At 43.9% G+C, this 26,807-nt stretch overlaps 1 protein-coding gene across 8 annotated transcripts in view; it reads right to left on the reverse strand.

The window, feature by feature from the left end:
- Positions 1-444: 444 nt before the first annotated feature.
- Positions 445-26,807, reverse strand: part of LOC148020216 (uncharacterized) — a 135,776-nt gene continuing 109,413 nt past the window's right edge. For 2 of the 8 annotated variants that reach the window (XM_087700536.1, XM_087700534.1), the window contains exons 5-8: positions 1,912-1,960; positions 1,760-1,816; positions 1,447-1,660; positions 475-1,150 (exon numbers count right to left, since the gene is read on the reverse strand). In XM_087700536.1, coding sequence (XP_087556662.1) covers positions 1,082-1,150; positions 1,447-1,660; positions 1,760-1,816; positions 1,912-1,960 — 389 coding nt within the window. In that variant the 3' untranslated portion in view covers positions 475-1,081. Of the gene's footprint in view, positions 1,151-1,446; positions 1,680-1,759; positions 1,843-1,911; positions 1,961-26,807 lie in introns of those variants that run through there. The other 6 variants (XM_087700537.1, XM_087700531.1, XM_087700532.1 and 3 more) reach the window with 6 other exon arrangements.

Below are 26,807 nucleotides of genomic sequence, written 5' to 3' on the forward strand. Positions count from 1 at the left end.
AGAGAGAGAGAGAGAGAGAGAGAGAGAGAGAGAGAGAGAGATTAACGTCTATATAAGGCCAAGTTTCACAATGGTCACACGATTGTGGAGCAAAGGACTTCTTTTCCTGCTTGTAGGTTCTTATGGCCCTTCATACTTCAATAAAGAAATATAGTAGTAGTTGTTTGACCCACCCCTAGCCATTTGTGAATGTACTCCTAAATATTAAATGCTAATGCTACATTACTACAAATAATGCTAACGGTATAGCACTACACAAGTCAATACATGCAAGGCTAGTAACCATTGTTTATCACTAGGACTACTGGGATATCTAATCCCATTCACTCCCCTAGCTTTCATCTCTCAATGTCAAAAAAATAATAAAACTAACTATGAGAGAATCCAAAGTACTTTCATGTCCAATGTCATTTGATTAGTAAAGTGGATGCTAGAGTACATGCATCATTGATAGAATGAAAGACATCCTATTTGGTTGAGAGAGAGAGAGAGAGAGAGAGAGAGAGAGAGAGAGAGAGAGAGAGAGAGAGTTTTGACACATCTAGCGTGCTAGAAATGCCTTCATTCTCATCTTCTATGTTTGTCATGTTGGTTGAATTAAAAGCTTTTTATCGTGGCAAGTGGCTTCCATGATATCTTCAAGTGTTGCTATCCATGATGGTGCCTGATGCTTTCAGCATTGACAATGGCGCTTCAACAAGTTCCATTCATTTTGTGAGTAGCGCACATGGCTTTTGCATGCTGGCCAAGCTTGCACTTGTACATGTACTTAAATTTTAGTTCAACAACAGTCATTGAAATAACAAGAAAATGCCAAATAATATGTCTTAGAAGAGTTTGGCCCACCATCTTCAAAAGAAGGTTCTTAACCCATAAATTTGCAAGTCAAAACCTTGAATGTAAGTCCTCAAAAATGTCAACCATTTAAGTACAACCACCAAAGTACAGCTGACCTTCCATGTTTGAATTTTTCAAATTACTTCTGAGCTCATGTAATCTGCGTAGTGTTAGGGCTTTGCTACTGATAAAAATCTATGTCGATTGCAATTGAACAAACACAAAACCCTCCCCATGCATGTAGCTAGACAAGAGAATTCAGTAATGTCTTATTGAACAGCTCAGGATTATCCCACATCGGCCAGTGTGAAAGCTGCACCACCCACATAAAAGAAGAAGCAAAGATCATGGCACTAATTACAAAGTGACAGGAAGAGTGAGGTACGGGAAAGAGAAAGGTGACAAATCAGTTTCTGATTAGAGCAGGCTTGTACATCATCACTGGCCTGAACTTTACAAAACTGTGTTATTCATTCATTGATGTTATCTTGCTCACAAGCATCCAATTAATTGGTACCCTTATTATAACAGGATGATTGCACCCAAAACCAGCTTCCTCGTAAACCAACTCCGAGAAGAACAGAAAAAACAGAATGTGTTTAAATATACCTGAGGCAAGACCACCACTTCAGCATTTGGTACGAGGTCCTTTGGAGGATCAGAAAGTTTAATATCAAGACAATCATCTCTCTCTCCCCAAATCACTGTGACGGGCAAAGTAACTTGGGTCTTCCCGACAATGCTCCAATGCCCTGCATGTGCTGCTCTATAATAGTTTAGCATTCCAGTTGCAGTTCCCATGGAGTCATAGGCTTCAAGATGTCTGCACTGGTGGGTGGCCTCTGTAAGCATACAGATTACAGATTTTTCTCTAGCATTCTCAAACAAGCTAATAGAACAAGATATTTTAATCTCATCAAACCTCTTGATCATCTCTGCAGACCTGCTTCTTTTGATAATTGCTCTTAGAGCCCAAAATCTGCCATGCAGGAATATTGAGTTGTGCTATGAAACAAAAATAAAAACGTCATAGAACATGTGATGAACAATTCAAACAGTCAGAAAAATTCCCACCTATTGAAGCGTAAGAATGCCTCTGGTATTATTGGGAGCTGGAAGAATACTGTAAACAGGTGAGATACATAATTGTTCAGAATCCAAGCTTACTTTAGAGGGTCAGTCTGTCCATATATTACAATTCTGTGTTCACTGAAAGTGGACTGGCATTTTCTACTTGTTACTTCAGCAACTACAGTCTTTTAACCTTTGGTAAAGTTGATGTTGCCTCTGAGGACCCTGATCGCACACAGATTGCAGACAAGAGCAACAGTTGGAAAGATAGTGAAGGGAAAACTAACAAGTTCGAAGACAGAGACAAGCAAAGGCAGATCTTGTGGGTTAAAGTTCTAAAGACAAAAGAAGGGGAAAGAAAAGAAGAAGAAGAACAGCGAGTCCAGGAAGGAGAAGACTTAGCTTGCCATATATGGGGGAAGTTCGGACATTGGAAGAAAGATTGCCTATTGAAGGACGAGAAGGAGAACAAGAGACTCTCCGAGTCATCAGGAGCAGTTGCTGCCCCATCTTCATCGGCATTTGTTCATCTAGAAGTGATTGAGAGCCCTAAGCTTCTATATCTAAAGCAATGCTGATGGCCCCACAGGTTCATGAGTAGATCGTGGATAGTGGCGCTTTTTGCCACATGACTCCATCCAAGGAAGCTATTGCCCGCTTTCATCCGATGCAAGGAAATTAATGGAGACAGCTCTTCCATCCTGATATAGGGTGTTGATGAGATGCTGGTTATTCCCAATGGATACAATGGCTCATACATGGGAGGTCTTATGTGGTTCAGACTTAGCTACCATTTACTCTCGGTGAACATGTGGACTGGGCCTTATTGTGGAATTTGATGCTACTTAGGATTCTAGATGGCTGGACTACATAGGTGGTGTGTCAAGGCAAGGAGGACAATGGTCTTAGCTATCATTTACTCTTGGTGAATATGTAGACTGGGCCTTATCTGTTGGGTGTAAAGGCCCTATACGCATCTCCCGTGTATATATTACTTCACACACGTGAACTCACCCTAGCGGGTGTAAGTGTACCGTACCCTAAGTATAAATACATTCTTTTACTCTGTGTATACCACACTAGTACACACCTATCCAACGACTCACTCTCACTCTATCTCACTGTTCAACACTGTTCAGTTTTGGATTATTGAGCACCTCGATTAATGCGTTTGACTCCCTACTCTCTGCTCTCTCTCTCTCTCTGTGCTTCCGCTTCAACTCTACAAACTGGTATCAGAGCCAATGGCTCCCGTAGGCAGGCAATTGTGACCATTAGTCACTGCTGACAGTGCAGTCGTCACCATTGGGACCAACACGCGTCAGCTGTGTTAATGCCTTCCGCAGGTGTAACTGACTGGCCGTTGATGGGGGGCCAGTCGAAGACTGCACAACAGGTCAGGCACGACTTCACGACGGATCAAGAGGGCGCTATGGGGCTTTAGGTCAGCGCGACAGTCGCGATTTGACTGCTCGCGACGGGGGATAGCTGCCGACGGGTCACGCGGTTGCACGGACTGATGTCCGTCAATCAGGCGGGGCAACAACACTTTTTTTTTTCTCTTTAAAATTCAGAATATTTTCACTTCACTTTATTCTCTTCTCTCCCGGGTGTTCACGTGAGCAAGCACAGAGCACGAATCTGTGCAAATCTGCTCCTGGAAAATTGGGGCTTTTCCCAAATTTGGTGCCAGACACATGTTTCAGTGACTCCTGATCCATAAACTGCAACATTGAGTGCACGGGTCTCAGAAATTTTGGGGATTTTCAGATGCAAGTGATTTATTTGCTTGTTTGTGCCAATTTCTTGGAAATTGTGCACTCTTGGACCCCGAAATTTGGGCTTTTGCAGAATTTGTGAAATTTCTGCAACATTAGCCTATACTTGATGCTCGGGAAGATGTATTGATGCAATTGGCGCAGATTCACTGCTGAGTGGGAGTCTTTTGAGTTTTGGAAGCTTCAAATGTTGAAAAAGGGCAGCTTCTCTTGGTACATGTATTGCTGAATACTCACTATGCAGTGAAACAGTGGTAAATACAACATTTGGGAATTTTGGTGATGTATTATTGAAGCGGGAGCTGTCTTTGATGCAAATGTATCAGTTTTGATTCATGTATATGCTGTAATCAGTACTTGAGACTGAAATTGCAGCTAAACATCTGCTTCTTGGACACCTTGGAAGTACAAGAGTGTGTACTTGCTGTTACAATTCAGCAACCTTGCTATTGGCTGAAAGCATTCAGCCCTTTGTTGTAGTTGTGTATTGCTGAAGATGGCTGGCAGTGCATCTACATCTAACACAAAGAATCTCTTTGAGATTTGTAAATTCGATGGAAATGGTTTTGATCTTTGGAAAGATCGTATGTAGGGTATACTCTTTTTAAAGGATTGTGATGATGCTTTAGCAGAACATAAACCTGTTGCTTTGTTAGATGAGGATTGGGCTAAAAAGAACAAAAAGGCCATTACTTACATTAAAACGGCCGTCACAGATGATATCTTGGTTGATATAAAGGGGCTTGATACTGCCTATGTAGTTTGGGAGAAACTCAAGGTTACTTATGAGAATACAACTCCTGTCAATCAGGTACATCTCATGCGGAAGTCGGTCAACTTGAAGCTTGATGAGTCCAAGCTTGCCTTAGAGCATTTAAATGCTTTCACTGGTATTTTGAGTCAGTTACAAGATACAGGTTTGCCAGCTTTTGATCCTAAATCAAGGGCTATCTTCTTGCTCATGACCTTGCTTGATTCATGGGAAGCATTGGTTGTCATTGAGCAATAAACCCAACTTGACATTTGATGGTGTGCGTGGTCCTATTCTCAATGAAGAGATTAGATGCAAGGCAAGTGGGAAAAACAGTGGATTATCCTACAATGTAAGAGGAAGAATTGAAAAAATATCTAATGCTGCAAATAAAAACAAAAATCGCAGCAAAAGCAAAGAAAAACAGTAAGATGTAACTTGTTATCAATGTGGTCGCAAAGGGCATAAAAAGCTCGATTGCAAGTACTTTAAAAGGAAACAAGAATGCAAGAAGCAGGCTAATGCAAAAGGCAAAAAAGAATGACAAGCATGGCAGCTCTACCCCTAAAGAGTCAGAAAAAGAAAATGTGATATCTAGTGCTGTTATTGAGGAAATAGAAAAGGATAAAGATGCTGATTTGCTGGTTGCATTTTTAAATTTGCTTGCTATGACAGTGGAGGACATGTATATCACTAAAACAGATGTGATAAATGCTTTGTTGTCAGCTCATGATGGTTTGTCACAATCATGGATTGTCGACAGCGTTGCTTCATTTCGTGTAACTCCATCCTTGGAGTATTTTTCTACTTATGCAGAAGGTAATAAGTCTACCTTGGCAACAATCATACATATGATATTGAAGGAATGGGCACCATATTCCTAGCTCTAGAAAATGGTGAGGAATTGATTCTTCACGATGTTAGGTATGTACTTGGCATCAAGAAGAGCTTGCTTTCTGTTGGGCAGCTAGACACCAAAGGTTACTTTACTACTTTTGGGTGGTATGTGGAAAATAAAGAAATGATCTATGCTAGTCACTAGAGGTGGTAAAAAGGGGACTCTGTATTATCTCTACTGCAAGGCACTTCCTGAAAAGTTTGTTGCAGTTGCTGAAGTACAGTCACACATGGAGTTATGGCACAAGCATCTTGGATACATGAATCGAAAGGGTTTGCAAGCACTTTCTTCACTTGAAAGAGTTGATGTGAAAAACTCAAAGCTTGACTTTTGTGGGATTAGACGAGAGGTTACAACTCCTTATAATCCATCATCTAATGGTGTGGCTGAGCGAATGAATCGCACGTTATGTGAGAAGATTCACTGCATCCAGTCCACAGCTAATCTCTCACAATCGTTTTGGGAAGAAGCACTTAAAACCGCGGTGCATATTTGCAACCAATCTCCACATCATGCTTCATGGGTTATGGAGATGAAGGTGAAATGGGCTATAGAGTTTGGGTTCCAAGCATAAAAAAAGTGCTACACAGCCGGGATGTGGTATTTAATGAGTCAAAGCTGCTGAAAAATGTCACATCTAATGACTCAGACAAAAAGAAAGTTAAATTTTAGTATGATCAGTTACTTGAGCAGCCATCAGCCCGGGGATTCAGTTCCTTTTGATGCTGATTATGACAATCAACGTATCATTATTGAGCCAGATGAAAATGATCAGCAAAGGGATGCAGAACATCAGCTTGAGTACCAAAATCAGCATGCTGAAAATGAATTATAGCAGCCTGAAATTATATTACAGCAACCTAAATATGCAATTCAGTAGCCAAACAATGAGGTCATTGACATACCCTTGGATGTGGATCCATTACTTGATAACACAGATCATTGGGTAAGAAGGTCTACACGTGTCAGAAGACCTATACAAAGACTTGATCCTTCTTTGGACTACATTTTGCTCACAGATGAAGGTGAGCCTCTTACGTATAAAGAGGCCTTATCATGTGAATTAAAGAAAAAGTGGGAGCTAGCATATGCAGGAAAAAATGAAGTCATTGTATCAGAATGAAAGTTGGGATTTGGTTACATTGCCCGAGGATAGAAAAGCCATTCCTAACAAATGGGTCTATAAAATCAAATGTGTGGATGGCAAACCCAAATACAAAGCCAGACTTGTGGCTAAGGGCTATACACAAAAGGAGAGCATTGATTTTCAAGAAGTATTTTCTCTCGTTATCAAAATGACCATTCTTTGAGTGTTATTTGCCATTGCAGCATCTATGGATCTTGAACTTGATTAGATGGATGTTAGAACTGCATTTCTGCATGGTGATTTGGAAGAAGAGCTATACATGAAATAGCCCGAAGGCTTTGTTATACAAGGAAAGGAGCATTTGGTATGTAAGCTTAAGAGAAGCTTGTATGGTTTGAAACGGGCACCTAGACAATGGTATAAAAAGTTTGATACCTTCATGTTGTCACATGGATTTAAAAGGAGTAGTGCAAATCACTGCTTATATATTAAGAAGGCTGATGATGGAAGCCTTATTATACTTGTGCTTTATGTAGATGATATGCTTATTGCTGGTAAGCATAAAAGCCAGATTAATGCATTGAAAAGACAGCTGAATTCAGCCTTTTCCATAAAGGATTTGGGTGCATCTGAACATATTTTGGGCATGCGTGTAACATGAGATTGAGAGCAACAAATCTTATTTCTCTCACAAGAAAAGTACATCAGCAAAGTACTCCATCGTTTTTCTATGGTTGATGCTAAGCCTCTTGGTGTACCTTTTCCACCTTATCTTAAGCTTAGCAAAGCAGATTGCCCAAAAGATGATAAGACAGCCAGTACTATGAAGGGTGTTCCTTATGCTTTTGCACGTGGTTCACTCATGTATGCTATGGTTGCCACTAGACTTGACATTGCTTATGCAGTGGGAGTTGTAAGTAGATTCATGTCAAATCCTAGCAAAGCACATTGGGAAGCAGTGAAATGCATCTTACGATACCTTAAGGGCACACAGAGTAAATGTATTTGCTATGAAAAGGGTACATTAGATCTGCAGGGGTATTGTGATGCAAACATGGCAAGTGACTTGGATACTCGCAAGTCTACTAGCGGGCGCATCTTTACCTTGACTGGTGGGGCGGTTTCTTGGTGCTCGAGATTGCAAAAAATAGTAGCACTCTCTACCACTAAGGCTAAATATATTTTTGCCAATGAAGCTTCAAAAGAAGCAGTTTAGCTTGGTCGTTTGGTCAAGGATTTTGGGCTGCCCACCAAAACACCTGTACTTAGATGTGATAGCCAGAGCGCTGTATGCCTAGCTAAGAATGCAATGTTTCATGCACGTATCAAACATATTGATGCTTGGTATCATTTTATCAGACAAGTTTTGGATGATGGTCTAGTCACCCTGACTAAGATCAAATCACAAGATAACCCTACAGATGTTCTCACTAAAAGTCTTGCAAAGGCTCAACATGAGCATTGCATTAGACTTCTGCGAGTTGATTAAAGGTTCACTTAGGACCTTTAAGTGGGAGGTTGTTGGGTGTAAAGGCCCTTTATGCATCTCCCGTGTATATATTACTTCACACACGTGAACTCACCCTAGCGGGTGTAAGTGTACCGTACCCTAAGTATAAATACATTCTTTTATTCTTTCTGTGTACCACACTGGTACACGCCTATTTGACAACTCATTCTCACTCTATCTCACTCTTCAACACTTCAGTTTTGGATTATTGAGCACCTCGATTAATGCGCCTGCTCCCTGCTCTCTGCTCTCTCTCTCTCTCTCTGTGCTTCTGCTTCAACTCTACAAACCTTCAACTCTACATTATTGTGGAATTCAATGCTACTTACAATGCTAGATGGCTAGACTAGATCGATGGTGTGTCAAGGGAAGAAGGACAATGGTGTCTACAAACTTCAAAGTACAGAAGCTCTTACTTCCTTTCCTCTCAATCACAGAACAAGGTATGGCATGCTCAATTCAGTCACCTCAACTATGAGTGCCTTTGGAAGGCAGCTCATGGTCAGTTGGTTTGTCGCTTACTAGATGTTGGGATGAATCATATCCCTTGTGTGTCTTGCATACTAAATGTTGGTTTGTGCTTACTAGATGTTGGGGTGAACCATACCCCTTGTGTGTCCTGCATCAGGGGTAAAAAACAATGTGATGCCACTCCAAACAAAGCTTCTCGTTGGGCTATGGCCCCCTTGGAGCTTGTGCCTATAGATTCATGTGGACCAATATAGCAGGAGTCCCTTAAGGGGAGTACCTATTTCATGCTGAACCTTGATGATTTTAAATCAATCTGGGTGGAAGTTGAAGACTGTTAGGTAAGAGGTTTGTTGACAGAGGCAGGAAATTCATCTCCAAAGAAATGGCTCGCTTTTGTATGGAGCAAAGGATTCATCAGGATTTGCGAATACCAAGACTTTGCAAGAGAATGGTATCTTGGAGCAAAAGAATAGGACCATGATTGCAATGGCAAGGACTATGCTGGAGCATCAACAAGTACCCTAGTTTTTATGGCCAGAGGTGTGATAAGTTTGGGCCGAAGGCTAAAATGCAAATGTTTATTGGCTATAGCTCCTAGTCAGTGGGATATTGGGTTTAAGATTGAGTTTCCCAACATGTCTACACAAGCTGAGATGTTCTATTTGTTAAGCTTCCAGTTGACCAGGGGGAAGGCACCATGTTCTTGAAGATCTAGGTGACAATTGGGGACCGGAGCCAATTCATGTGGAACCAGCAGAGTCCAAGCCTCCTAAGGAGAAGATTGTCTCACTACCAGATCCCCATCCAGTGGATGTTCCTAAGACTTCAATAGAGACAGAGTGGTGGGAGGATTATCAGCCTCCTCCCAGCTGGGTTTGAGAGAGAGTCTATGATGCAGGGAAATATGGTCTTTCCAAGGAGCGATAGCCGTAGGATGGACTGCAACAGTCTTGATGGAACCAAGCACTTTCTAGGGAGTTGTTATACACTAATTATGGGTTGATGACCCATGCCATCTAGATAGGGAACCTATATCAATTGGTGAGGCATTGAAGTATGATCATTGGTGGAATGCCATGGAACAAAAATAGGAGGCTATAGAGCACAATGGCATGTGGGATCTTGTGCCTAGGCCCGTGCATGGTAAAGTGATTGGAGTGAAGTAGGTCTTCAAGACCAAGTATCATGATAGCACGTTGAACGAACACTATGCTCACTTGGTGGCTAAAGGTTTTGCTCAAAGCCCAAGTGTAGATTTTGATGACACTTTTGCTCCTGCTGCATGCATGGCTACTATTTGCACCATACTTGCTTGCCTTAGCCAATCCTTTTTTGCGGCCAATCTACTAGTTGGATGTCAAATCAGCCTTTTTGAATGGAGATTTAAAGGAGGAGGTCGATATTGAGCAATCTCCTAGGTTCTTGTCCTCAGATTGTAAGGTATATGTTTTGAAGATGGCCTTCCTTAGGGAAAGGTTGGTGTATCATAGGCTTGTCCCCGATCTAAATTTGCACGTCCACCCTTTAGTTGGAGAGCACATGGTGTTCATCCTCTATGTGGATGACCTCATGTTGGCAGGTGGCCATGCTCCGATAATCAAGCAAGCAAAGGATTCGCTACTTCTGCAAAGTTTAAATTTTCCAAACAGGAAATGGACAATGATGGAATCAAGATCGATGACCCAGCCTTGAGGATGCAAGTGAAGCTAGTGCACTCCTTGTTCTCCAATACCAAGCATAACTCTACCATTAACAGGATCCATGCGGCGTTGTTTGAAGACATTGTGATAGGAAACATCAAGAAGTTGGAGCTCAATGCCTACACTAGGAATACCATACATGCCATAGCCAAAGCCGTGGGACTCAATACTCAAATTCCAAAAGACCTTGATGATGTGATATTAGGAAGCAAGAAACCAACAAAAGGAAAAGCATCTAGAAAGGCAGCCCTAGTAACTAGGAGTGCTCATAGCCATCATTGATGAAGAAGGCCTTAAGGATCCTAACACTATGAAGGAAATCATAACAAGTGCAGGTAAGGAAGCTGCAATGCCATTTGTACAAGAGGCGACCTCAAAAGCAAGGGATGTGAAGGAAACTGCTAGGGTTTGCACTGAGGACACACAGAGTGTACGACCACGACACAAACACAAAGAGACTGACATAGACACAGAGGGCAAAACTCAAACCCTAAACGCAAAACTTAAAACTCAAACCCTAAACCCAAAACTCAAAACTCAAACACAAATAGAAGAAGGGAGAGAGAGAACACAACTTTGAAGTGGATGAATGCTGTAAATGAATGTAAAAGTGTACAGTGTGCTCAAGGGCAGAGCAATGTCAGAGTGTGACGTCCACCGAAGACGGATCCCAAGTCTGTGACCACCAGTCGGAGTGTAGGAGTGCTGAATAGTTAATGGCAGCAGGCTGGTCACCAAAACGCAGCAGTCTGGAGGCTCGAAACTGGCAAACGTAGCAGTGTACCATCAATCGAAGGCTGAAAACTGTGCACAGTCTGCTGTAAACAGCAGGCTGAAACAGTGTCTGAGAGTGTCAGGGCTTGCAATGCTGAAAACGCAGGCTGGCTGGCCTTGGAGATGATGGACAGCAGACTGAACAGCAGTTTGGGACAATCTGGAGCAGGCGCCAGCAGCTGAGAGCTGTCGCCTACAGCAATGGACAGGCTGAAGATAATGTGGCTCTAGTCGATGATGGCTGGACAACAGATGGAGACGGGCTGCAGGCTGGAAACTAGGCGCCAACAGCAGCAGAGGGTGTGTGGGCTGGTGTAACCTACAAACAAGGATAATGGCTGAATGGGGGCAGCTTGTCTATTTATAGATGTGGAAGCCCCAAAAATTAGGGCTTCCACTAAACTCTCTCGAACCGCTCCCCGTTTTAGGGTTTTACTATAAAAGAGTATTTTTAGTGTGTTTTGGGGTTGTTTAAGAGGCTAATCAGCAAGTAGTGCGTATTTAAGCTGAACACCCCCTCTCAAGCCCAAAACTGAGTTGAAAGGTTAGGCCAGACATTGTGATGTTTATGTACCCCAAGGCATCCCACCCCAAAGCAGCCAATGCATCGGACAAAGGGTGCACGTTGGCTGCCCAGTGGCCTACCAAGACTACAAAGGCGATGGCTACCTTACCAAGGGAATCCAAGTAGTCACCCCACAGAGAACAGGGTATCAGACAAAGGGTGCATGTCGACTGCCTAGTGGCCTACCAAGGCCTACAAAGGCGGATAAAACTACATGGATTTTTTTTTATTCTTTTTAAAAAATAAGTGAAGTAAATTTGATGGGATGCGGCCGATTGAGTAAAAGTGACCCAGAAGACGGAAGTAGGGAGGGTACACCCAACACATCACAAAACAGTGCAAGAAGTCACAAATCAGCTGATCTTTCTTGCCCTTGTACCTATTACAAACATATAAAATTTGTTCATATTTAGAGGTGCTTGGTTCTTCTTTGGATTTAATCTTCTTTTCTTCTTAACCCATCCACTTAGGATGTCGATGACAAGGGAAAATAGGTGATGAGGTATCCATGTGATGAAGAAGGATGGTGGTGTGGTAACAACAGCCACCGGTGGAAACAATTTAGGATCCGTGCAAGTGGTGCTCTGCACAATGAGATGCAAAGTATGCTACATGCTGAAGAATGCTTATGCACTAGGTGCCAGTTGGACAGTGTCCCTCGTGGGAAAATTGTTCACTTGCCCAAGCACCCTAGTACAAGGATGATGTAATCATGCAATGCAAAGGGTAAGGTACAACAGGGGGAAGAAGCCGATGTCGAAGACAAAGTACTGAAGCCTGTAGAATACCAAGAAGGGTAGGAACCCCCTCTCAACTTGGATGCAGATGCTGAAGAAGGAAGAGGAACCTGATGTCGGTCTTCATATGGTGCCGAGAACCATAAGGAATGAAAGAAGATGAAGTGGATGAAGCACCCCGCTAGAAGAGCAAGGTAGAAGTCACCGCCACGATAGCATCAAGAGAGATGCTACACGATTTGCCTCGGGAGGAAAAACCGCCATGCTGGAAGAAGAGCAAGCACTCCTAGGATGATGAAACCATGAAAGGAACGGTGCGCATCCCCACGTCTCTAGCCCAGGGAGGACCAAAGCAATCTGCTACCCTGCAAAAGAGATGAGAATCTACAAACACAGAGGTGAGTGGTGAGATGCTCCAAAGCAAAATAGAACAGAAAGAAAATCTAACTCAAAATAAATGCAATGAATGTGCTGCAAAAGAGATAAGAATCTGCAAACACAAAGGTTAGTGGTGAGATGCTCCAAAGCAAAACAGAATAGAAAGAAAATCCAACTCAAAATAAATGCAATGATTGTGTATGTGTGTGAGTAAATGCAACGAAAGATAAAAAAATGGAAAAACTAAGGATAATGAATCCTATGGGCCCGACTCTAAGAGTGCGAAAAAATGAATGCTAGACTGACCTAGGATATCCGAAAGGACATAGAGGCATGCAAGTCGAAGAAGGTGACTACCATCGCGTATGTCCAGTGGCAGGGCTCTGCCAAGGAAACGCTTGATGAGGTGGAGAGGAAGGTGAGATGGATGCATGAAGTGCAACGGGATCGGAACCTGCAGACCAATCAGCCAATCCCTCAGGGGTAGTGAAAGAGATGGGCCGCTGAGGCTGTACTCGAGCCACATGTCCAACAAGAATAACAACAGGTGCTGAAGGAGCAGATGAAGTAGGAGCAGAGGGTGTAGCCCCACTGGACTATGTAGTCACAGTGGCCAGCGGAGGCTTTTTAGGTGGAAGACCTTGGGCCTTGGAGCGACACTCCTTCTCCACATGGCCTGCTCTCTGGCAATGTGCAAAACCGGTTTTTCTTAGGGAGTTGCTGCCAGATAGGTCTAGATTCTTTGGTTCCATCTGAGAAAGAGGAGTCACCCTTTGATTGGCTTGCCTTCGCATCTAGCGAGTTTTTCCCACTAGTGGTTGTCCCTCCCGAAGAAGAGGCAACCAACCCCCTCTGCTCTGAATAAGGTTGTGATGAGGATTTTTTGTGGACTTGATCATACAGCCTCGCGTAATGCAAGAACTGGCACTCAAACTCGTAGAAGGTTGGCAATCTAGGTTGGGAGATGATGTGTTGAATGAAATTGAAGTAGTTGTCGGGCAATTTATTCAAGAAGAATATAACCTGATCGTCATTTGACTTTGGAGAGCCAATAGTGGCGAACTCGGCAAGTAACCGCCTATATTCAGCCAGTTTGACTTTCAGATCATCCCCTTTCTTAATAGAGAACTCTTGAAGCTCAAAGTCGAGATTGATGCGTCGAGTACGATCACGAGCCGCATAGCGGTTGAGAAGGTGACTCCAATGCTCTGACGCGAGTAGGAAGTACTGCAATTGAGAGTGAAACTCAAGAAGCAATCCCTACATCAGCTCAACATTGGCTATGGCATTGCGGGCTCTCCATTGACGGATGTAATCAGGGTGAGCTAGTCGAGGGTCCGGCATAGGCTCTAGACCAAGGTCCCAAAGACCCTGAAACTCAAGCACTTGTTGCATGAAATTAGACCAAGTGGTGAAATTTGACCCGTTAAAACGTGTCTTATCCGTGAAGGCATTCTTGGCCATTGCAACAGGAGTGGTAGTGCTCGGAGATGGATAGTGTGAAAAAGTGTAGTGTAGATAGGATAGGGGAGTGGAGCACACTTGGAAATGGGCCCCAGAGTGCCCACCAAGCATGCGTGTAGTGTGCAAGGTGGATCCAGGCCAAGGAGAGTGTGAAGATGCACCATAAGTTGAGGATGGAAACCCCTGCGTATGAGTGGTCATGGGAGATGTGAAGCTAGGGATAGTGAGGGGGATGCCCACCACAGTCGTCCCAAGAGTTATGGATGTGCTCATGTGCTGAAAGGTGAGAGGAACTGTGTTAAAGGGTGGCATTCCCCCTAACGAAGTACCATGGTGCAAAGAGGTAGAGAATGGGGTGGAGAAGGAAAAGATGCTAGGTGCGGAGATGGAAGATCCAACCCCTAGGGTGTGTGATGCAGATGTGGAGTGTAATCCAAGGTTTTGGAAAGATGATGAGAGGTGTGATATAGAAGAGGGTCGGATGGGAGGGAAGTGAGAAGTGTGTGTGATATGCTCAAATGAAACAAAAGCTGTAGATGTACCTGAATTTCGTCTACTTCGTAAGCACCCTCTATTGAAGTTCACATACGCAAAGCCATCCGGATCCTGTACCTCAAAACAAGAAAGAGGCGAGGATTTTGATTCATGCAACACAAAACAATTGTACAAACCTGACATTGGACCTGGCTGAGATGATAAAGATGGATCGCCAGACGTTCCAAATGCCGTATGTCCTCCATGATCGGAGAGGTGGCCAGCCTCACCAACCAGTCTAGATGTGGTAGCAAAACTGGTAGGAGGGGTGTAAACATCACCATACTTGTTGCGATAGTACTCCTCAAAGTCCTCTGTCATGTTAGTGAAATCTGGTGAAGGTGGAGTGTCGTCCTCCTCACCGAGTCCATAATGCCGTCTCAGGGCCTCCAATGATGGAGAAGCCTGATAAGACATCATAGGAACTGGAGAAGAAGATGTCTGGGACATTGTGATTCGGTTACGAGTCGTATTGCGTGCCTCGCACAAAGACTAGCTCTCCACAATATCCACAGGATACTCTTTACAAGAGCACCGGCTCTGATACCATGTGAAGGAAACTGCTAGGGTTTGCACTGAGGACACACAAAGTGTACAACCACGACAGAAACACAAAGAGACAAACACAGACACAGAGGGCAAAACTCAGACCCTCAACGCAAAACTCAAAACTCAAACACAAACAGAAGAAGGGAGAGAGAGAACACAACTTTGAAGTGAATGAATGCTGTAAATGAATGTAAAAATGTACAGTGTGCTTAAGGGCAGAGCAATGTCGGAGTGTGACGTCCACCGAAGACGGATCCCAAGTCTGTGACCACCAGTCGGAGTATAGGAGTGCTGAATAATGAATGGCAGCAGGCTGGTCACCAAAATGCAGTAGTCTAGAGGCTAGAAACTGGTAAAAGTAGTAGTGTACCATCGATCGGAGGCTGGAAACTGTGCACAGTCTGCTGTAAACAGCAGGCTGAAACAGTGTCTGAGAGTGTCAGGGCCTGCATTGCTGAAAACGCAGGCTGGCTGACCCTAGAGATGATGGACAGCAGGCTGAACAGTAGTCTGGGATAGTCTGGAGCATGCACCAGCAGCTGAGAGCTATCGCCTATAGCAATGGACAGGTCGAAGATAATGTGGCTCTAGTCGATGATGGCTAAGCAGCAGATGGAGGCGGGCTGCAGGCTGGAAACTGGGCGCCAATAGCAGCAGAGGGTGTGTGGGCTGGTGTAACCTGCAAACAAGGATAATGGCTGAATGGGGGCAGCCTATCTATGTATAGATGTGGAAGGGCGCCCCAAAAATTAGGGTTTCCACTAAACTCTCTCGAACCACTCCCCGTTTTAGGGTTTCCACTGAACTCTCTCGAACCGCTCCCCATTTTAGGGTTTTACACTAGAAGAGCATTTTTAGTGTGTTCTGGGGCTGTTTAAGAGGCTAATCAGCAAGTAATGCATATTTTAGCTCAACAAGGGAGACAGTTGTTCTAGATGAGGAGTTACCTACCACAGGCAACGAGGAGGTTGAAGAAGCACAATTGCAAAAGGAGGCTAAGCTAGCAAGGAAACACTACGAAGAAATCCAAAGGAGGCTAGACACCCACAAGGAGTCCAACAAGATGATGTCCGATGAGTCTGGTAAACAAGGTCAACCACAAGAAGACGAAGCTTCAAAGGAAAAGAGTTGAAGAGGCTCAGCAAGTTGAGCATACACAAGCAAAACACTGAGAAAGCAAAGCTAGGGGAGACCCCTCATGAGGATAAACAGGAGTAGAACAAGAGTAAGACCTCCACAAAGGGTAGCAAAAAGAAAGACGTTTCTAAGAAAGATGGGGGGGAGGAGAAGACAGCATCGGAAGAAAAGGAGGCTATAGAAGAAGCCTTGGAGGATTTTGGATTCCAAAATAACAGAGGCTGAGCAGCAAGCTAGGCTCCAAAAAGAAAAAGAGAAGCTAAGGAGGAAAGAGGCGGAAGACTATGACTTGCCCATCTAGAAATTAGTGGAATAGCCAAATGCTCGCAAACAAGGGGATGGCAAGGGAAAGCAACCCATCCAGGCACTTCCATCTACTCTATCTCCACAAAAGGAGCACCAAGAAGGGTAGGAAGCACTATCAATGCAGATGCTCACTCACAAGAGGACCGCAAGGGAAAGCAACCCATCTAGGCACTACCATCTACTCTATCTCCACAAAGGGAATTGGTTTTAACCACTACAACCACCTAACTAACGGAGGGAGGTAGCCAACTAACATGGAAAGAAAGCTTCCACTGGCTAGAGACCATGTTTGTAGCCGTGTCGGGGAAAGATTGTTGGGGGTAAAGGCGCATGTGCCTAGCCGCCCGTGTATTAGTTACACTTGTTAGGTATTTCACTCACGTCTCACTTACGCCTACGCTCACATAGGAGTGTCAGTGATCAGTAGGACACTTGGGCACTTTATACTCTCGGTAGGAGAGGTTTTTTCCCCTAGACTTATGGGATTATTTCATATGTGCTTATGACACACACTTACGGGCACTTACCGTGTTCGGGTATTAACACCCCCTACAACCCTAAGGTTTAAGGGTTGTACCTTGTACTTTCAGCTCACACTCTTTCAGTCTATCAAATTGGGTGTCGTGCTTCACTCTCTACTGTCTACTGGTTTTCGGTGCTGAGCTTCGATCTTGTCCTCTCTCACATTTGGTATCAGAGCATTGGCTCAGCTCTGCTGTACTCAGGTATAACTCGGCTCGCGAAGAAGCACAACTGCGCCACTGTCCTGCAGCTCGCTAGTCCGCCAGGGAGCTCCTCGCCCAGCGCCACTGCCCCGCCTACCCTCTCGCCATCGTACCTGTCACTTGTAGTGCCCCGCCACCAGTCCTGCTGCGACACTCCCCTTGCCAGCTGCTGGACGAACCTGGCAAACGTTCGTCACCAGTCGTCACGCCCGCCTGCAGCCGTCTAAGCCCTCCCGCAGTCTTTGACCCGCAGCTCGCCACTGGTCTGACCCGTCGACTATGCCGTGAGGAACGCAACAGCCCATCTGAAGCGCCGCCAGTCAACCCACCCAACGTCTCTACACTAATCATCCTGTTTTTTGGTAAAAAATTTTTCAAAAAAAAAAATCCTAGTTGCAATTTCTGGAAGCAGGGGTTCCCACGGCACAGACACAAAATTCAGGAAACGTGTATGGGACACATGGAATGCAATTTTTGGACACATTCATAAATTTTTTTTGGGGCTTTTATGTTTTCTGGGAACATTGGCATACGCACTGCAGTTACAGTCATTAAAAGACTGTTTTGACAAACCTGATGCAAGAAATTTTGGAGATTTTGTTGGTATAGTGTTGCTGAGCACTGATTGCACATTGGACTGCATGCATAACAGACAATTTTGACAGAGTGTACCTCTATACACTAATAGCAAAAAGTTATTTCCTACAATTTCTCGAAATTTTCAGATTTCCAGTGTGGTCCTGCTTTGACATTGCTCTTTTGCATCTTATTTTGGTAATTAAAAATCATGGCAAATCAGGGAGGAGATGTTTTCACCTATGTATCTAAGGAGGATAGATTGGATGGAAATAACTATTCACTTTGGTCCTTCATGATGAAGAATGTACTTGTGGCAAAAAATCTTTGGGATTATGTCAGTGGAGAAGAAGCTCGACCTCAAGTTGTAGCTCCAGCTACTCCTCCTCTAGGAGAACATGCACCACGGGCACCTCAGTCTGCTCCACTTCAGCCACTTCCCCAAAGAATAGCAGCTCAAAAAGCATGGGATACACGGGATGCATAGGCTTTGTCGCTAATTGCATTGGCAGTTAAGCGGTCAATCATCCCCCATATTCGTTCAGCAGCTTCTTCACGAGAAGCTTAGCTAGCTTTGGAGCAGATATTTGCAGGCAAGAATGAAACTCACATTTCTTTCTTAAAGAAAGAGCTAGAGACATTGAAAATGGATGAAGGTGATTCTATTCAGGATCACTTGAACAAAATTCAGGACTTGCAAGAGCAACTCATGAATGTTGACAAGTACTATTCGAATGCACAGATGATATCTACCACTTTGAACTCATTGCCTCCTTCATACTTGGCTTTTCATACGGCCTTAAACCTCACCACGAGGATTGCCGCGCAGCCAATCACTTTTCTTCAGTTAGTCAGTTTGCTTCTAGAGGAGGAGCAAACACGGAGGAATAGTGGTGCGGATGCTATAGCCTCTGAGCAAACTTTTATGGCAGCACTTCATTCATTGTCCGGAGGTCACTTATGCTTCCCAGGATGTCAATTTGATGCCGGAACATCTAGGGATGCTATGCCAATGTAATGGAATGCAATGTCACTGATTTGAGCACTGTTTTGTTCAGTTTTATAGAGGATTTTAAGTGCTGTAATAAGCAGGGCTGAATGCTATTTTATCAGTGAAAGTGTATGCTTATTGCTCTCGGGTGCTTACCGACTATTCGGGATTGATATACCGATGCTTATGGTTCATGTTACGTGCTTTGTTATGCTTCCAGATTGCAATTGAGCTGAGTTGGAGCTTTAAATTTTGACATTGATTGTCATTCACTGTTATGTATGGTTATTTAATGCTCTAGTAAGCACTTTGCAAGTTACTTGGGTCGGATGCTCCCGGATATATGCTACTTGGATCTTGGATGTATGAATGCCTTCCACATGATGCTTTGAGCTTTGTTTGCTCATCTGGCATTTGACTCTCGTTCTAGTGGAAGCCACTTCTTGACATTTGGAGATTACATTGAGCTTTTGGTTACGCAGTTGACCTTGAGGGTCTTACAATGAGACTGTGGGACTTGGTGACATGTACATGCTCTTGTCATGCTTTCTGTGCGCAGTTGATGATTAGTGGGCTGATCTGATATTACTTTTGGGCCAGCACCTATCTCTATCACGATGTTGTCAGTACTGTATGCATCTTGGTTGGTTATGTATTGAGCTTCCGTTACATTGATCAGTCCATTGTGCCCTTAGTTGGTCTCTTATGTTACCCGTGAGACCTACTCTATACATAATGGTTATGCCTATGGGATCTTAGTCTAACACGCTAATTCTTTGACAATTCGCGATGCCAGTCACATATTCACTCACTGCTAGTTGGAGCTATTCCCTGGCAGTTGCAGTTTGTCTTATATTAATGATTGCTCCTCTTTCGCATTGATTTCTTATATTGATGTACTTCATTTTCAGCATGCTGTAATTGCAGTTTATTGCACTGTTTACGCAAGTAGTTACCTTTATTTGACAGGTTTACTATAACCCGTAGTTCCAAACCCGGTTCCTTTAAGAAAAGATGGATCAGCCTGTATGTTAAATCCTTTGACACATGATATACATTAAGTTTGTGGACAGTTCATTACTTGGGTAAGTACCCCTTGTTTTCAACCTGATTAGTAGTGGTTTTAAGCTATTTGCAATAATTACAGCAGCCTGTTTTGACAATTTGTGCACTTGTTTGCCTTCATTATGGTTGGTGAATCGAGTGATAGTGCTATCTTTAATATTGACAATTTGGATGGCACTAATTACAGCTACTAGAAGGCCCAAATTTGTCAAGTTTTAGTGCAGAAAATGCAAGTTAAGTCCTTGAAACATAAGGGTGTCAAGCCCGAACTTATTGATGTAGATGATTGGGCTGAATTAGATAAGCTATGTAAGTCCACCATCATATTATCCCTCTCTAAGAAGGTGTTCTATAATGTTATCTCTGATGGGCAATCCGCATGGGAATTATGGGAAAAGATTCGCAGTGTCTATGACAAGCAAAACTCCACTTCTCAAATGTATTGGCTGAATCAACTCATGGACCTTTACATGAAGAAGGATACTTCTATGTCAGCTCACTTAAATGAGTTTCATTTCATTATCAGTCATTTGTCTTCGCAAGGGATTGAATTCAAGGGCACTCTTCTTCTCTTGTTCCTATTAGTTACATTGCCTGAATTATGGGATACCTTTCGTATTGCTATGTGTGCCAATATATCTATTGATGGGTTACAGTTACACGCATAGTTACCAGGAATGGAAAATGGGAACCAGAATGGGGGAAACACCCAAAGTTAGGGAACGGAAACAGAGGGAACTACACACACACACACACACACATACACACACATATATATATATAGAGAGAGAGAGAGAATCAACACTTAAGTCTTGGAATCTAGAGAGAAATATCATATCAACCATAATTCGTGAAATTAGAGACATAATAATCAAGTTTCAACGATAATAAAGATTCAAAACATTGTAATCAGCAATGGATTGTCACATTTATGATTCAACATTGTAATCAACAATGTTGCATAAGTCCAACAAGTGTGCACTGCAAAGACACAAAATATGCACTAAACTTTAAAGTCTAAAGATCCAAGTTACAAGAGCTCCAATTTCCAGGTCAATACTCTAAAGTTCCAAAAGGCTAGCCGCTAACTGCTCTGATTCATGGAAGATGGCTCCACTGTGCCTGAATACTCATCCTGCTGAATAACATCTTGGCCATCACCATCACCATCACCATCACCATCATCATCATCTTTTTCCCAACGTATAAAAGAATCAGCCTTTGCAATTGATGTTCAAGCTAGCAAGCAAAGATTGAAGCTCACATAAACTAGGTCATTCATCTTCATTGTATCAAAGACGATTTCTCTTCTTTGAGTGAATGTGATTGAATGAGCTCCATAGTTTGCTCTAAACAAGAAGAGCTAATTGTGTAGCTAAGACTACAAATAGCCAAACTCTGCAACTCTGGAGCTTCTGCCCCATAGTCCTCGCACCATTAAGCAACCCCAATATTTGTCATATCCTCTAGTGCATCCTCTGTACCAAACATCCCTAATGTTTGCCGATACACAGAGAGCTGATTTTTAATTTTTTGTTGCATTTCACGGCTAGGATAAAGCCTTGCAAGCAATGTGCTCCAAGCCTTGACCGCGTCAAGGTCTCTTTCTTGCATCTTTCCTTGAAACTCAGAATCAAGCACATATGCTGTAGCATGCATAGAAGAGTCATACTCATTCCATCTGCTAATGCATAACTCCTTGATCTGCTCACACCTGTTTGCACTTGGTTCCAAACTCTCCAACTTCTCAATCATGCGATCCATACCTTCATAGATCTTCCCAATGCATGGATCCATGCCATTTGCAAGCCTCAATATGTGCATAATAGGATCAACCATTTGGTTGGTGAGATTCACCTCATCCCAAAAATCTTATTCAAGAGACATATGCATTACATAACACAGCAGTAGCAGTGGGAGCCCCAGTCCAATTTTCATACTCATTACTAGCAAATAGCTCCCTAATTGCACCTTTACAATAGTGCAATCGACCAAGCATAAGAAAGTTATATGCAAATCGTGTATCCGAGCATTTGAGAAGTTCGTTGTCACTTCTCTTGTAAAACTCAGCATGCAAGTATTGATGATTACATATAAATGTGATAATCTTCTTGCCTTTCGCAATAAGAGATGCAATCCATGGCACTAATATCCTTCAACAAGTTATTCAAGCAATGCGGCATGCATGGACTAAAGGTGATATGTGGATACATTGCCATTAAAATGTTTCATGCTGCCCTGTTTGTAGGTTCACTATCTGCCACAAATTGCACTACATTTTCTGCCCCAACAACCTGTAATGCCTCGCACTACTTGGTTGCCAATATATCTGTACTCTTTCCAGTCTCTGAAGCATCATGACTACCAATGAAGTATACATCCCCACGAGAAAATGCGACAACACCATGTATGGACCTATAGCGCGTGTCACTCCATCCATCTGCTATCAATGTTACTCCATTTCTTTCCCATTGATTGCGGATATTTGCTGTTGCAATCTCTGTGGCTGCTTTCTCCTTTTGAAGCAATGTAGTCCTAATAGGGGGCTTATATGTGGGTCCATACTCTGCAATCTTTGTCACCATATTTAAAAAATAAGGTGACCTGGCTGATTTGAGTGCATATGGTCATGGTGAAAAAAGCATGCCACTGCTGCATCTCTTTCCTCTTTTTTCTTCGGTTCCCATGAAGTGTCCAATGAACTTTGTCTAACACCACGACCTGCTACCACTGATGGCCCACGAGAAGGTTGCGTAGCCACTAATCCTGGTAGTCTTTTGCATGAAGCACCATGCCTTGCTGGCCTTGGAGTCCATGTTGTTGAATCCACTGCTATATTTGGCATCCTCTTGGCATGTGAATTCCCCATAGAAGTGGCTATGCGGTCAAGTAACTCCTGCCTTTTCTCAATTGATACATTGGTGCAAAAATGCACCTCTTTCCCCTCCTCATGTAGAAGATGGGCTCTCACATTATTAGCCCTACTAGTGCAAGCATAAGAGCAAAGTTTGCATTTCCAAGGGAGAGCCCCTCCACCTCTTAATGGCACCCCTGCATCTACCTCATTCCACCATGACCAAGTAGTGCTTCGACTTCGTCTAGTTGTTGATAAAGTACCTGTTGAGGATGATGAAGATCCCATAGATGTCAATGCTGCCATCTATATAAAAGTGACAAATAATCAATAAAGTTCAATGAAATTGCAGAAATTTGCAGCCAAAATTTCAACATGCATGTGTTAAATGTTTGCTAAAAATGCCCGAACTTTGGTGCTACTTCAACCTGCATTCCTTTTACTAAAAATGCCATAAATTTGGGGCATTCTAGCTTGCATTCCCTTGCTGAAAATGCCCCAAAATTTAGCATATTTTCAGCTCCCAAATTTGGGGCAATGACTGATTCAAAATGCCACAAATTTGGGCATTCCAGCATGCATTCCCTTGCTAAAAATGCCCCAAAATTTGGCACATTTTCAACTCCCAAATTTGGGGCAATGAGACTGATTCAAAATGCCCCAAATTTGGAGGCTCTTTCACATCCCGGGATGATGGATCCCAATGCCCTAAATTTGGGGACATTGCAGCCAAATTTGGGCCCCAATCCTTGAGAAAGCCCCAAATTTTGGGGCAATTGCCAACAACTGATCCAAAATGCCCCAAATTTGGGGGAGATAATGATCCCACTAAATAAAAATCAGTACTAAGTAGACAAATACATTGGTTGGTGCTTTACACGAGATTCCTCGGACCTCACCTAATCGTAGGCGGGAGTCATGTTGCCAGGCAGGTAGAAGAGGCAAACCAGGCAGGTGGGAGAGGCAGGAGCAAGTAGGCGGAAGAGGTGGGAGCAAGTGAGGGAACTGGGTAAGACAGGCAAGAGAGGCGGAGAGGCGAGAGTCACGGGCTAGTGATAGGCGACTTCGGGCCAGCGAGTCATGACCCTAAACGGACGTGGGTCAAGGCAAAAGTTGCTATAAGTTATCCCGCATAGGTACTTGGTGGTATTTTGTGTCAATTGTTAGCCTAGGTCATTCATTTGGCCCTAAGTGTCAATTGGGTGACACTAGAGAAGTGGCGTTTAATGGTACCTAATGTCAATCTGATGGCCAAAGATGGCGCAAAGACACTCGGGAATGGAAGTTGCCTAGCCAATTTAATTATTGGCCAGTTAGATTATTTTTTTGGACACGGAAATAATTATTAGATTAATTTTCGGTAAAGGCTGAAAATTAATATTTAATTATAAATAATGCTAGAAAAACCATTTGGGAATTCTGCCACTTGTCAAAAATGCCCATGCAAGACTAAAAAACATATTTAGAGGTTGGAGAGAGGCATTTTTAGTGTGTGTTCAGCCTGTAAGAGAGAGGTGGGAGATATTGTTGGTCTAATTTGCAGCCATTGGAGGACCTTCTGAGGCAAACAGGGGCTAGAGAAGACCAATCAATAGCAAGTGACAGCATCTACAAGCTATTAAGACAGGGCAACAGCAGTAAATGACTGATTTTCTTCAATTCTTTACATCTACAAGCTGTTGTGGTAGGGTAGCAGTTGCATTTGACTGATTTTCAGTCATTCTTCGCGATAAAACTCTGAATTTTCTCTCTCTACAACTCTCTCTCATCTCCCAGCCATTTCACAACTTGGGGCATTTCCATCGTCTATGAAGCGGGTGAAGGCCAATTAAGTGCCCGAATCAAGGGGTGAATTAGATTGAAAACTTGTTGGTCATGTTGGACAGCAAGGGGAGTTTGGATTGCGAAGGGGATGGGGAGAATCCCATTGTAAATCAACTTTTTCTTCAATAAAGCTAAAGAAATACCGAAAGGGGCACCAATTTTGGGGCCAATCGGGTGTGCATTGTCCAAGATCAATAAAAGTAAATTCATATTTTCAGATTTACATTAATTGTTTGCTATTGTAATTAAGTTGTAATCAGGGATTTACCACCCATCTACGGAAGAAAGACTGGTTACATGGTTCCGTTACCGGGACACCATCAAATCCTTTGAATTGGTGGGCCCATGGTACTTGATTGCAACTTGGGACTATTGCATTATTGTTGAAATTGTTCTCAGCAGTGAATTACAGCAAGCATGTCTTCACATGGTGATACGAGATCAAGTGGAGAGGATACATCATTCCTTGGTCAATCACGTGGTGAAGGGGGAAATGCAAAAAAAAAAAAGCAAATAAAGTGTGGCTAATTATATTACTTTAGAAAAAAAAAACTGAATACAAAGAAGTGCTCATGCTCAACAGACTAGCTGGAGCTGATGCAAGATCACAGATATATCGAGTATACAAGCCTCTCAGGGCGGTCTAGGGGGGATGGGGGCAAGAAGCCATGGAGGGGGGGTGTATCGCCAACTGGGGCTGCCTGCCTGCATCATGAAAAACAGATCCTCGCCGCCCCAAGCACGCATGAAATGAAAACGGAGCTTCTAACAAGCTCGAGACTCGCCTTGCATCTAGTCCCATCGGCCGTAGAGGGAGTGGGTCTCCAAATGTGCCATCCAATAAGACTCCCTATGATCTCCCATACCTCAGAACGGTCTGCTGTGGGCTCCAGTACCTTACAGATGGGTAGAATCTCCAAACCGACCACTGCGCAAGATCCATCCTTAATGATGAAGATTGTGTCCTGCATCCCGGCGTCATACAAAAGGTGACGGCCCTGGCTGACTGCCTGCCACAGCAGAAAGCTCCCCATGAGATACATCCCAGGCTGGGTGCTATACGGCGGAGAATGCAGCATGCTCCTCTCCACATGAGCTGCGCTGCCTCACACGACCAAAGGCAATGCCTTGGAGTTTCCAGAACCTGCTGTGTACAGCGTTTACAACCTCTAATCTTCTGCATCTGGGCTAACCAACTCCCCACCGCCAGGCCTCCCATGTGCCAACAGCCACAAGAAATATGACACCCTCATCGGCCTCCAGCTGTCCCATAGGCGGCGCTAGAAAGTCCGCCGGAAAGCATTCGTGATACTGTGCTCCGCTCAATACTTGCTGCGCAAAGGCGCCCAGTCCATGTCCTCCTGCATCAATACGTGTCTGTCAATCCTAGCTGTGTACTCCAGGAACCTCGGTGGCTTCTTGGCGACCGCAGTGGCTGGCCATAACCACTCTCTAGGGTCCCACTCCAGCTCATCAAGTGGCTTGCCCTCCCAAATCCAGAGGCACCACTCCCAAAGCTCCTCCCAAAACACATAAGGATCCAAACACCATGACTTCCCCTGAAGGCCAACCACCCGAATTCTCCTCCACGAAAGGACACATAACCCCTCATCCTGCTGCCCTCTATCCTCAAGGACCAAACACTCCCCCTCCTATATGGTGAAGAAAGTCTCATGTGGAGCGCCGCCCACTCTATCTGCCACCTGTAGAAGGATGCCAATTGGTGAAAACCTAGCAGCCCATACCTCACTGAGCTCTACCGACTCTCATATCGAGGGGTCAAGCTAGTCCTAAGGTATGGCGGCATCGATCTCCCTTGTCCTCAACTCAACTCCTCTCCGACAACCTAATGCCTGCTGCAACATCTCCCGGTCCACCATCCTGTACACCTCCTACCATGTCCTGATGGTACGAGCCGGGCCGGCCTCCCAACCAGCCCACTGGATGTGGGGGCACTCGCCAATCTATACCCCCTCTCGATCTTTGACCTGGGGGTTCTAGATCACCGACTGGCAGTCTATCTCCTCTTGGCAACCTAGGGGGCTCTGAATGAGGGTCTTACGGAGGCCCTGCCACACCCGAAGTAGGCTGCAGAGAAAGAAAATCTAGGGGGCGTGATCTGTGCTGTCGCGAAGATCCGCCTCGAGGACGGCCTCCAATCACCACCAAGCCTCAGTCTGCACTCTTGGAGGCCCTCCTACAATAGGACCTTTCATGTCTACCCA

Source organism: Lygodium microphyllum, chromosome 19 (assembly GCF_053477565.2).
Source record: "Lygodium microphyllum isolate KBCC chromosome 19, Lygodium_microphyllum_v1.1.10, whole genome shotgun sequence".
NCBI classification, from domain to species: domain Eukaryota; kingdom Viridiplantae; phylum Streptophyta; class Polypodiopsida; order Schizaeales; family Lygodiaceae; genus Lygodium; species Lygodium microphyllum.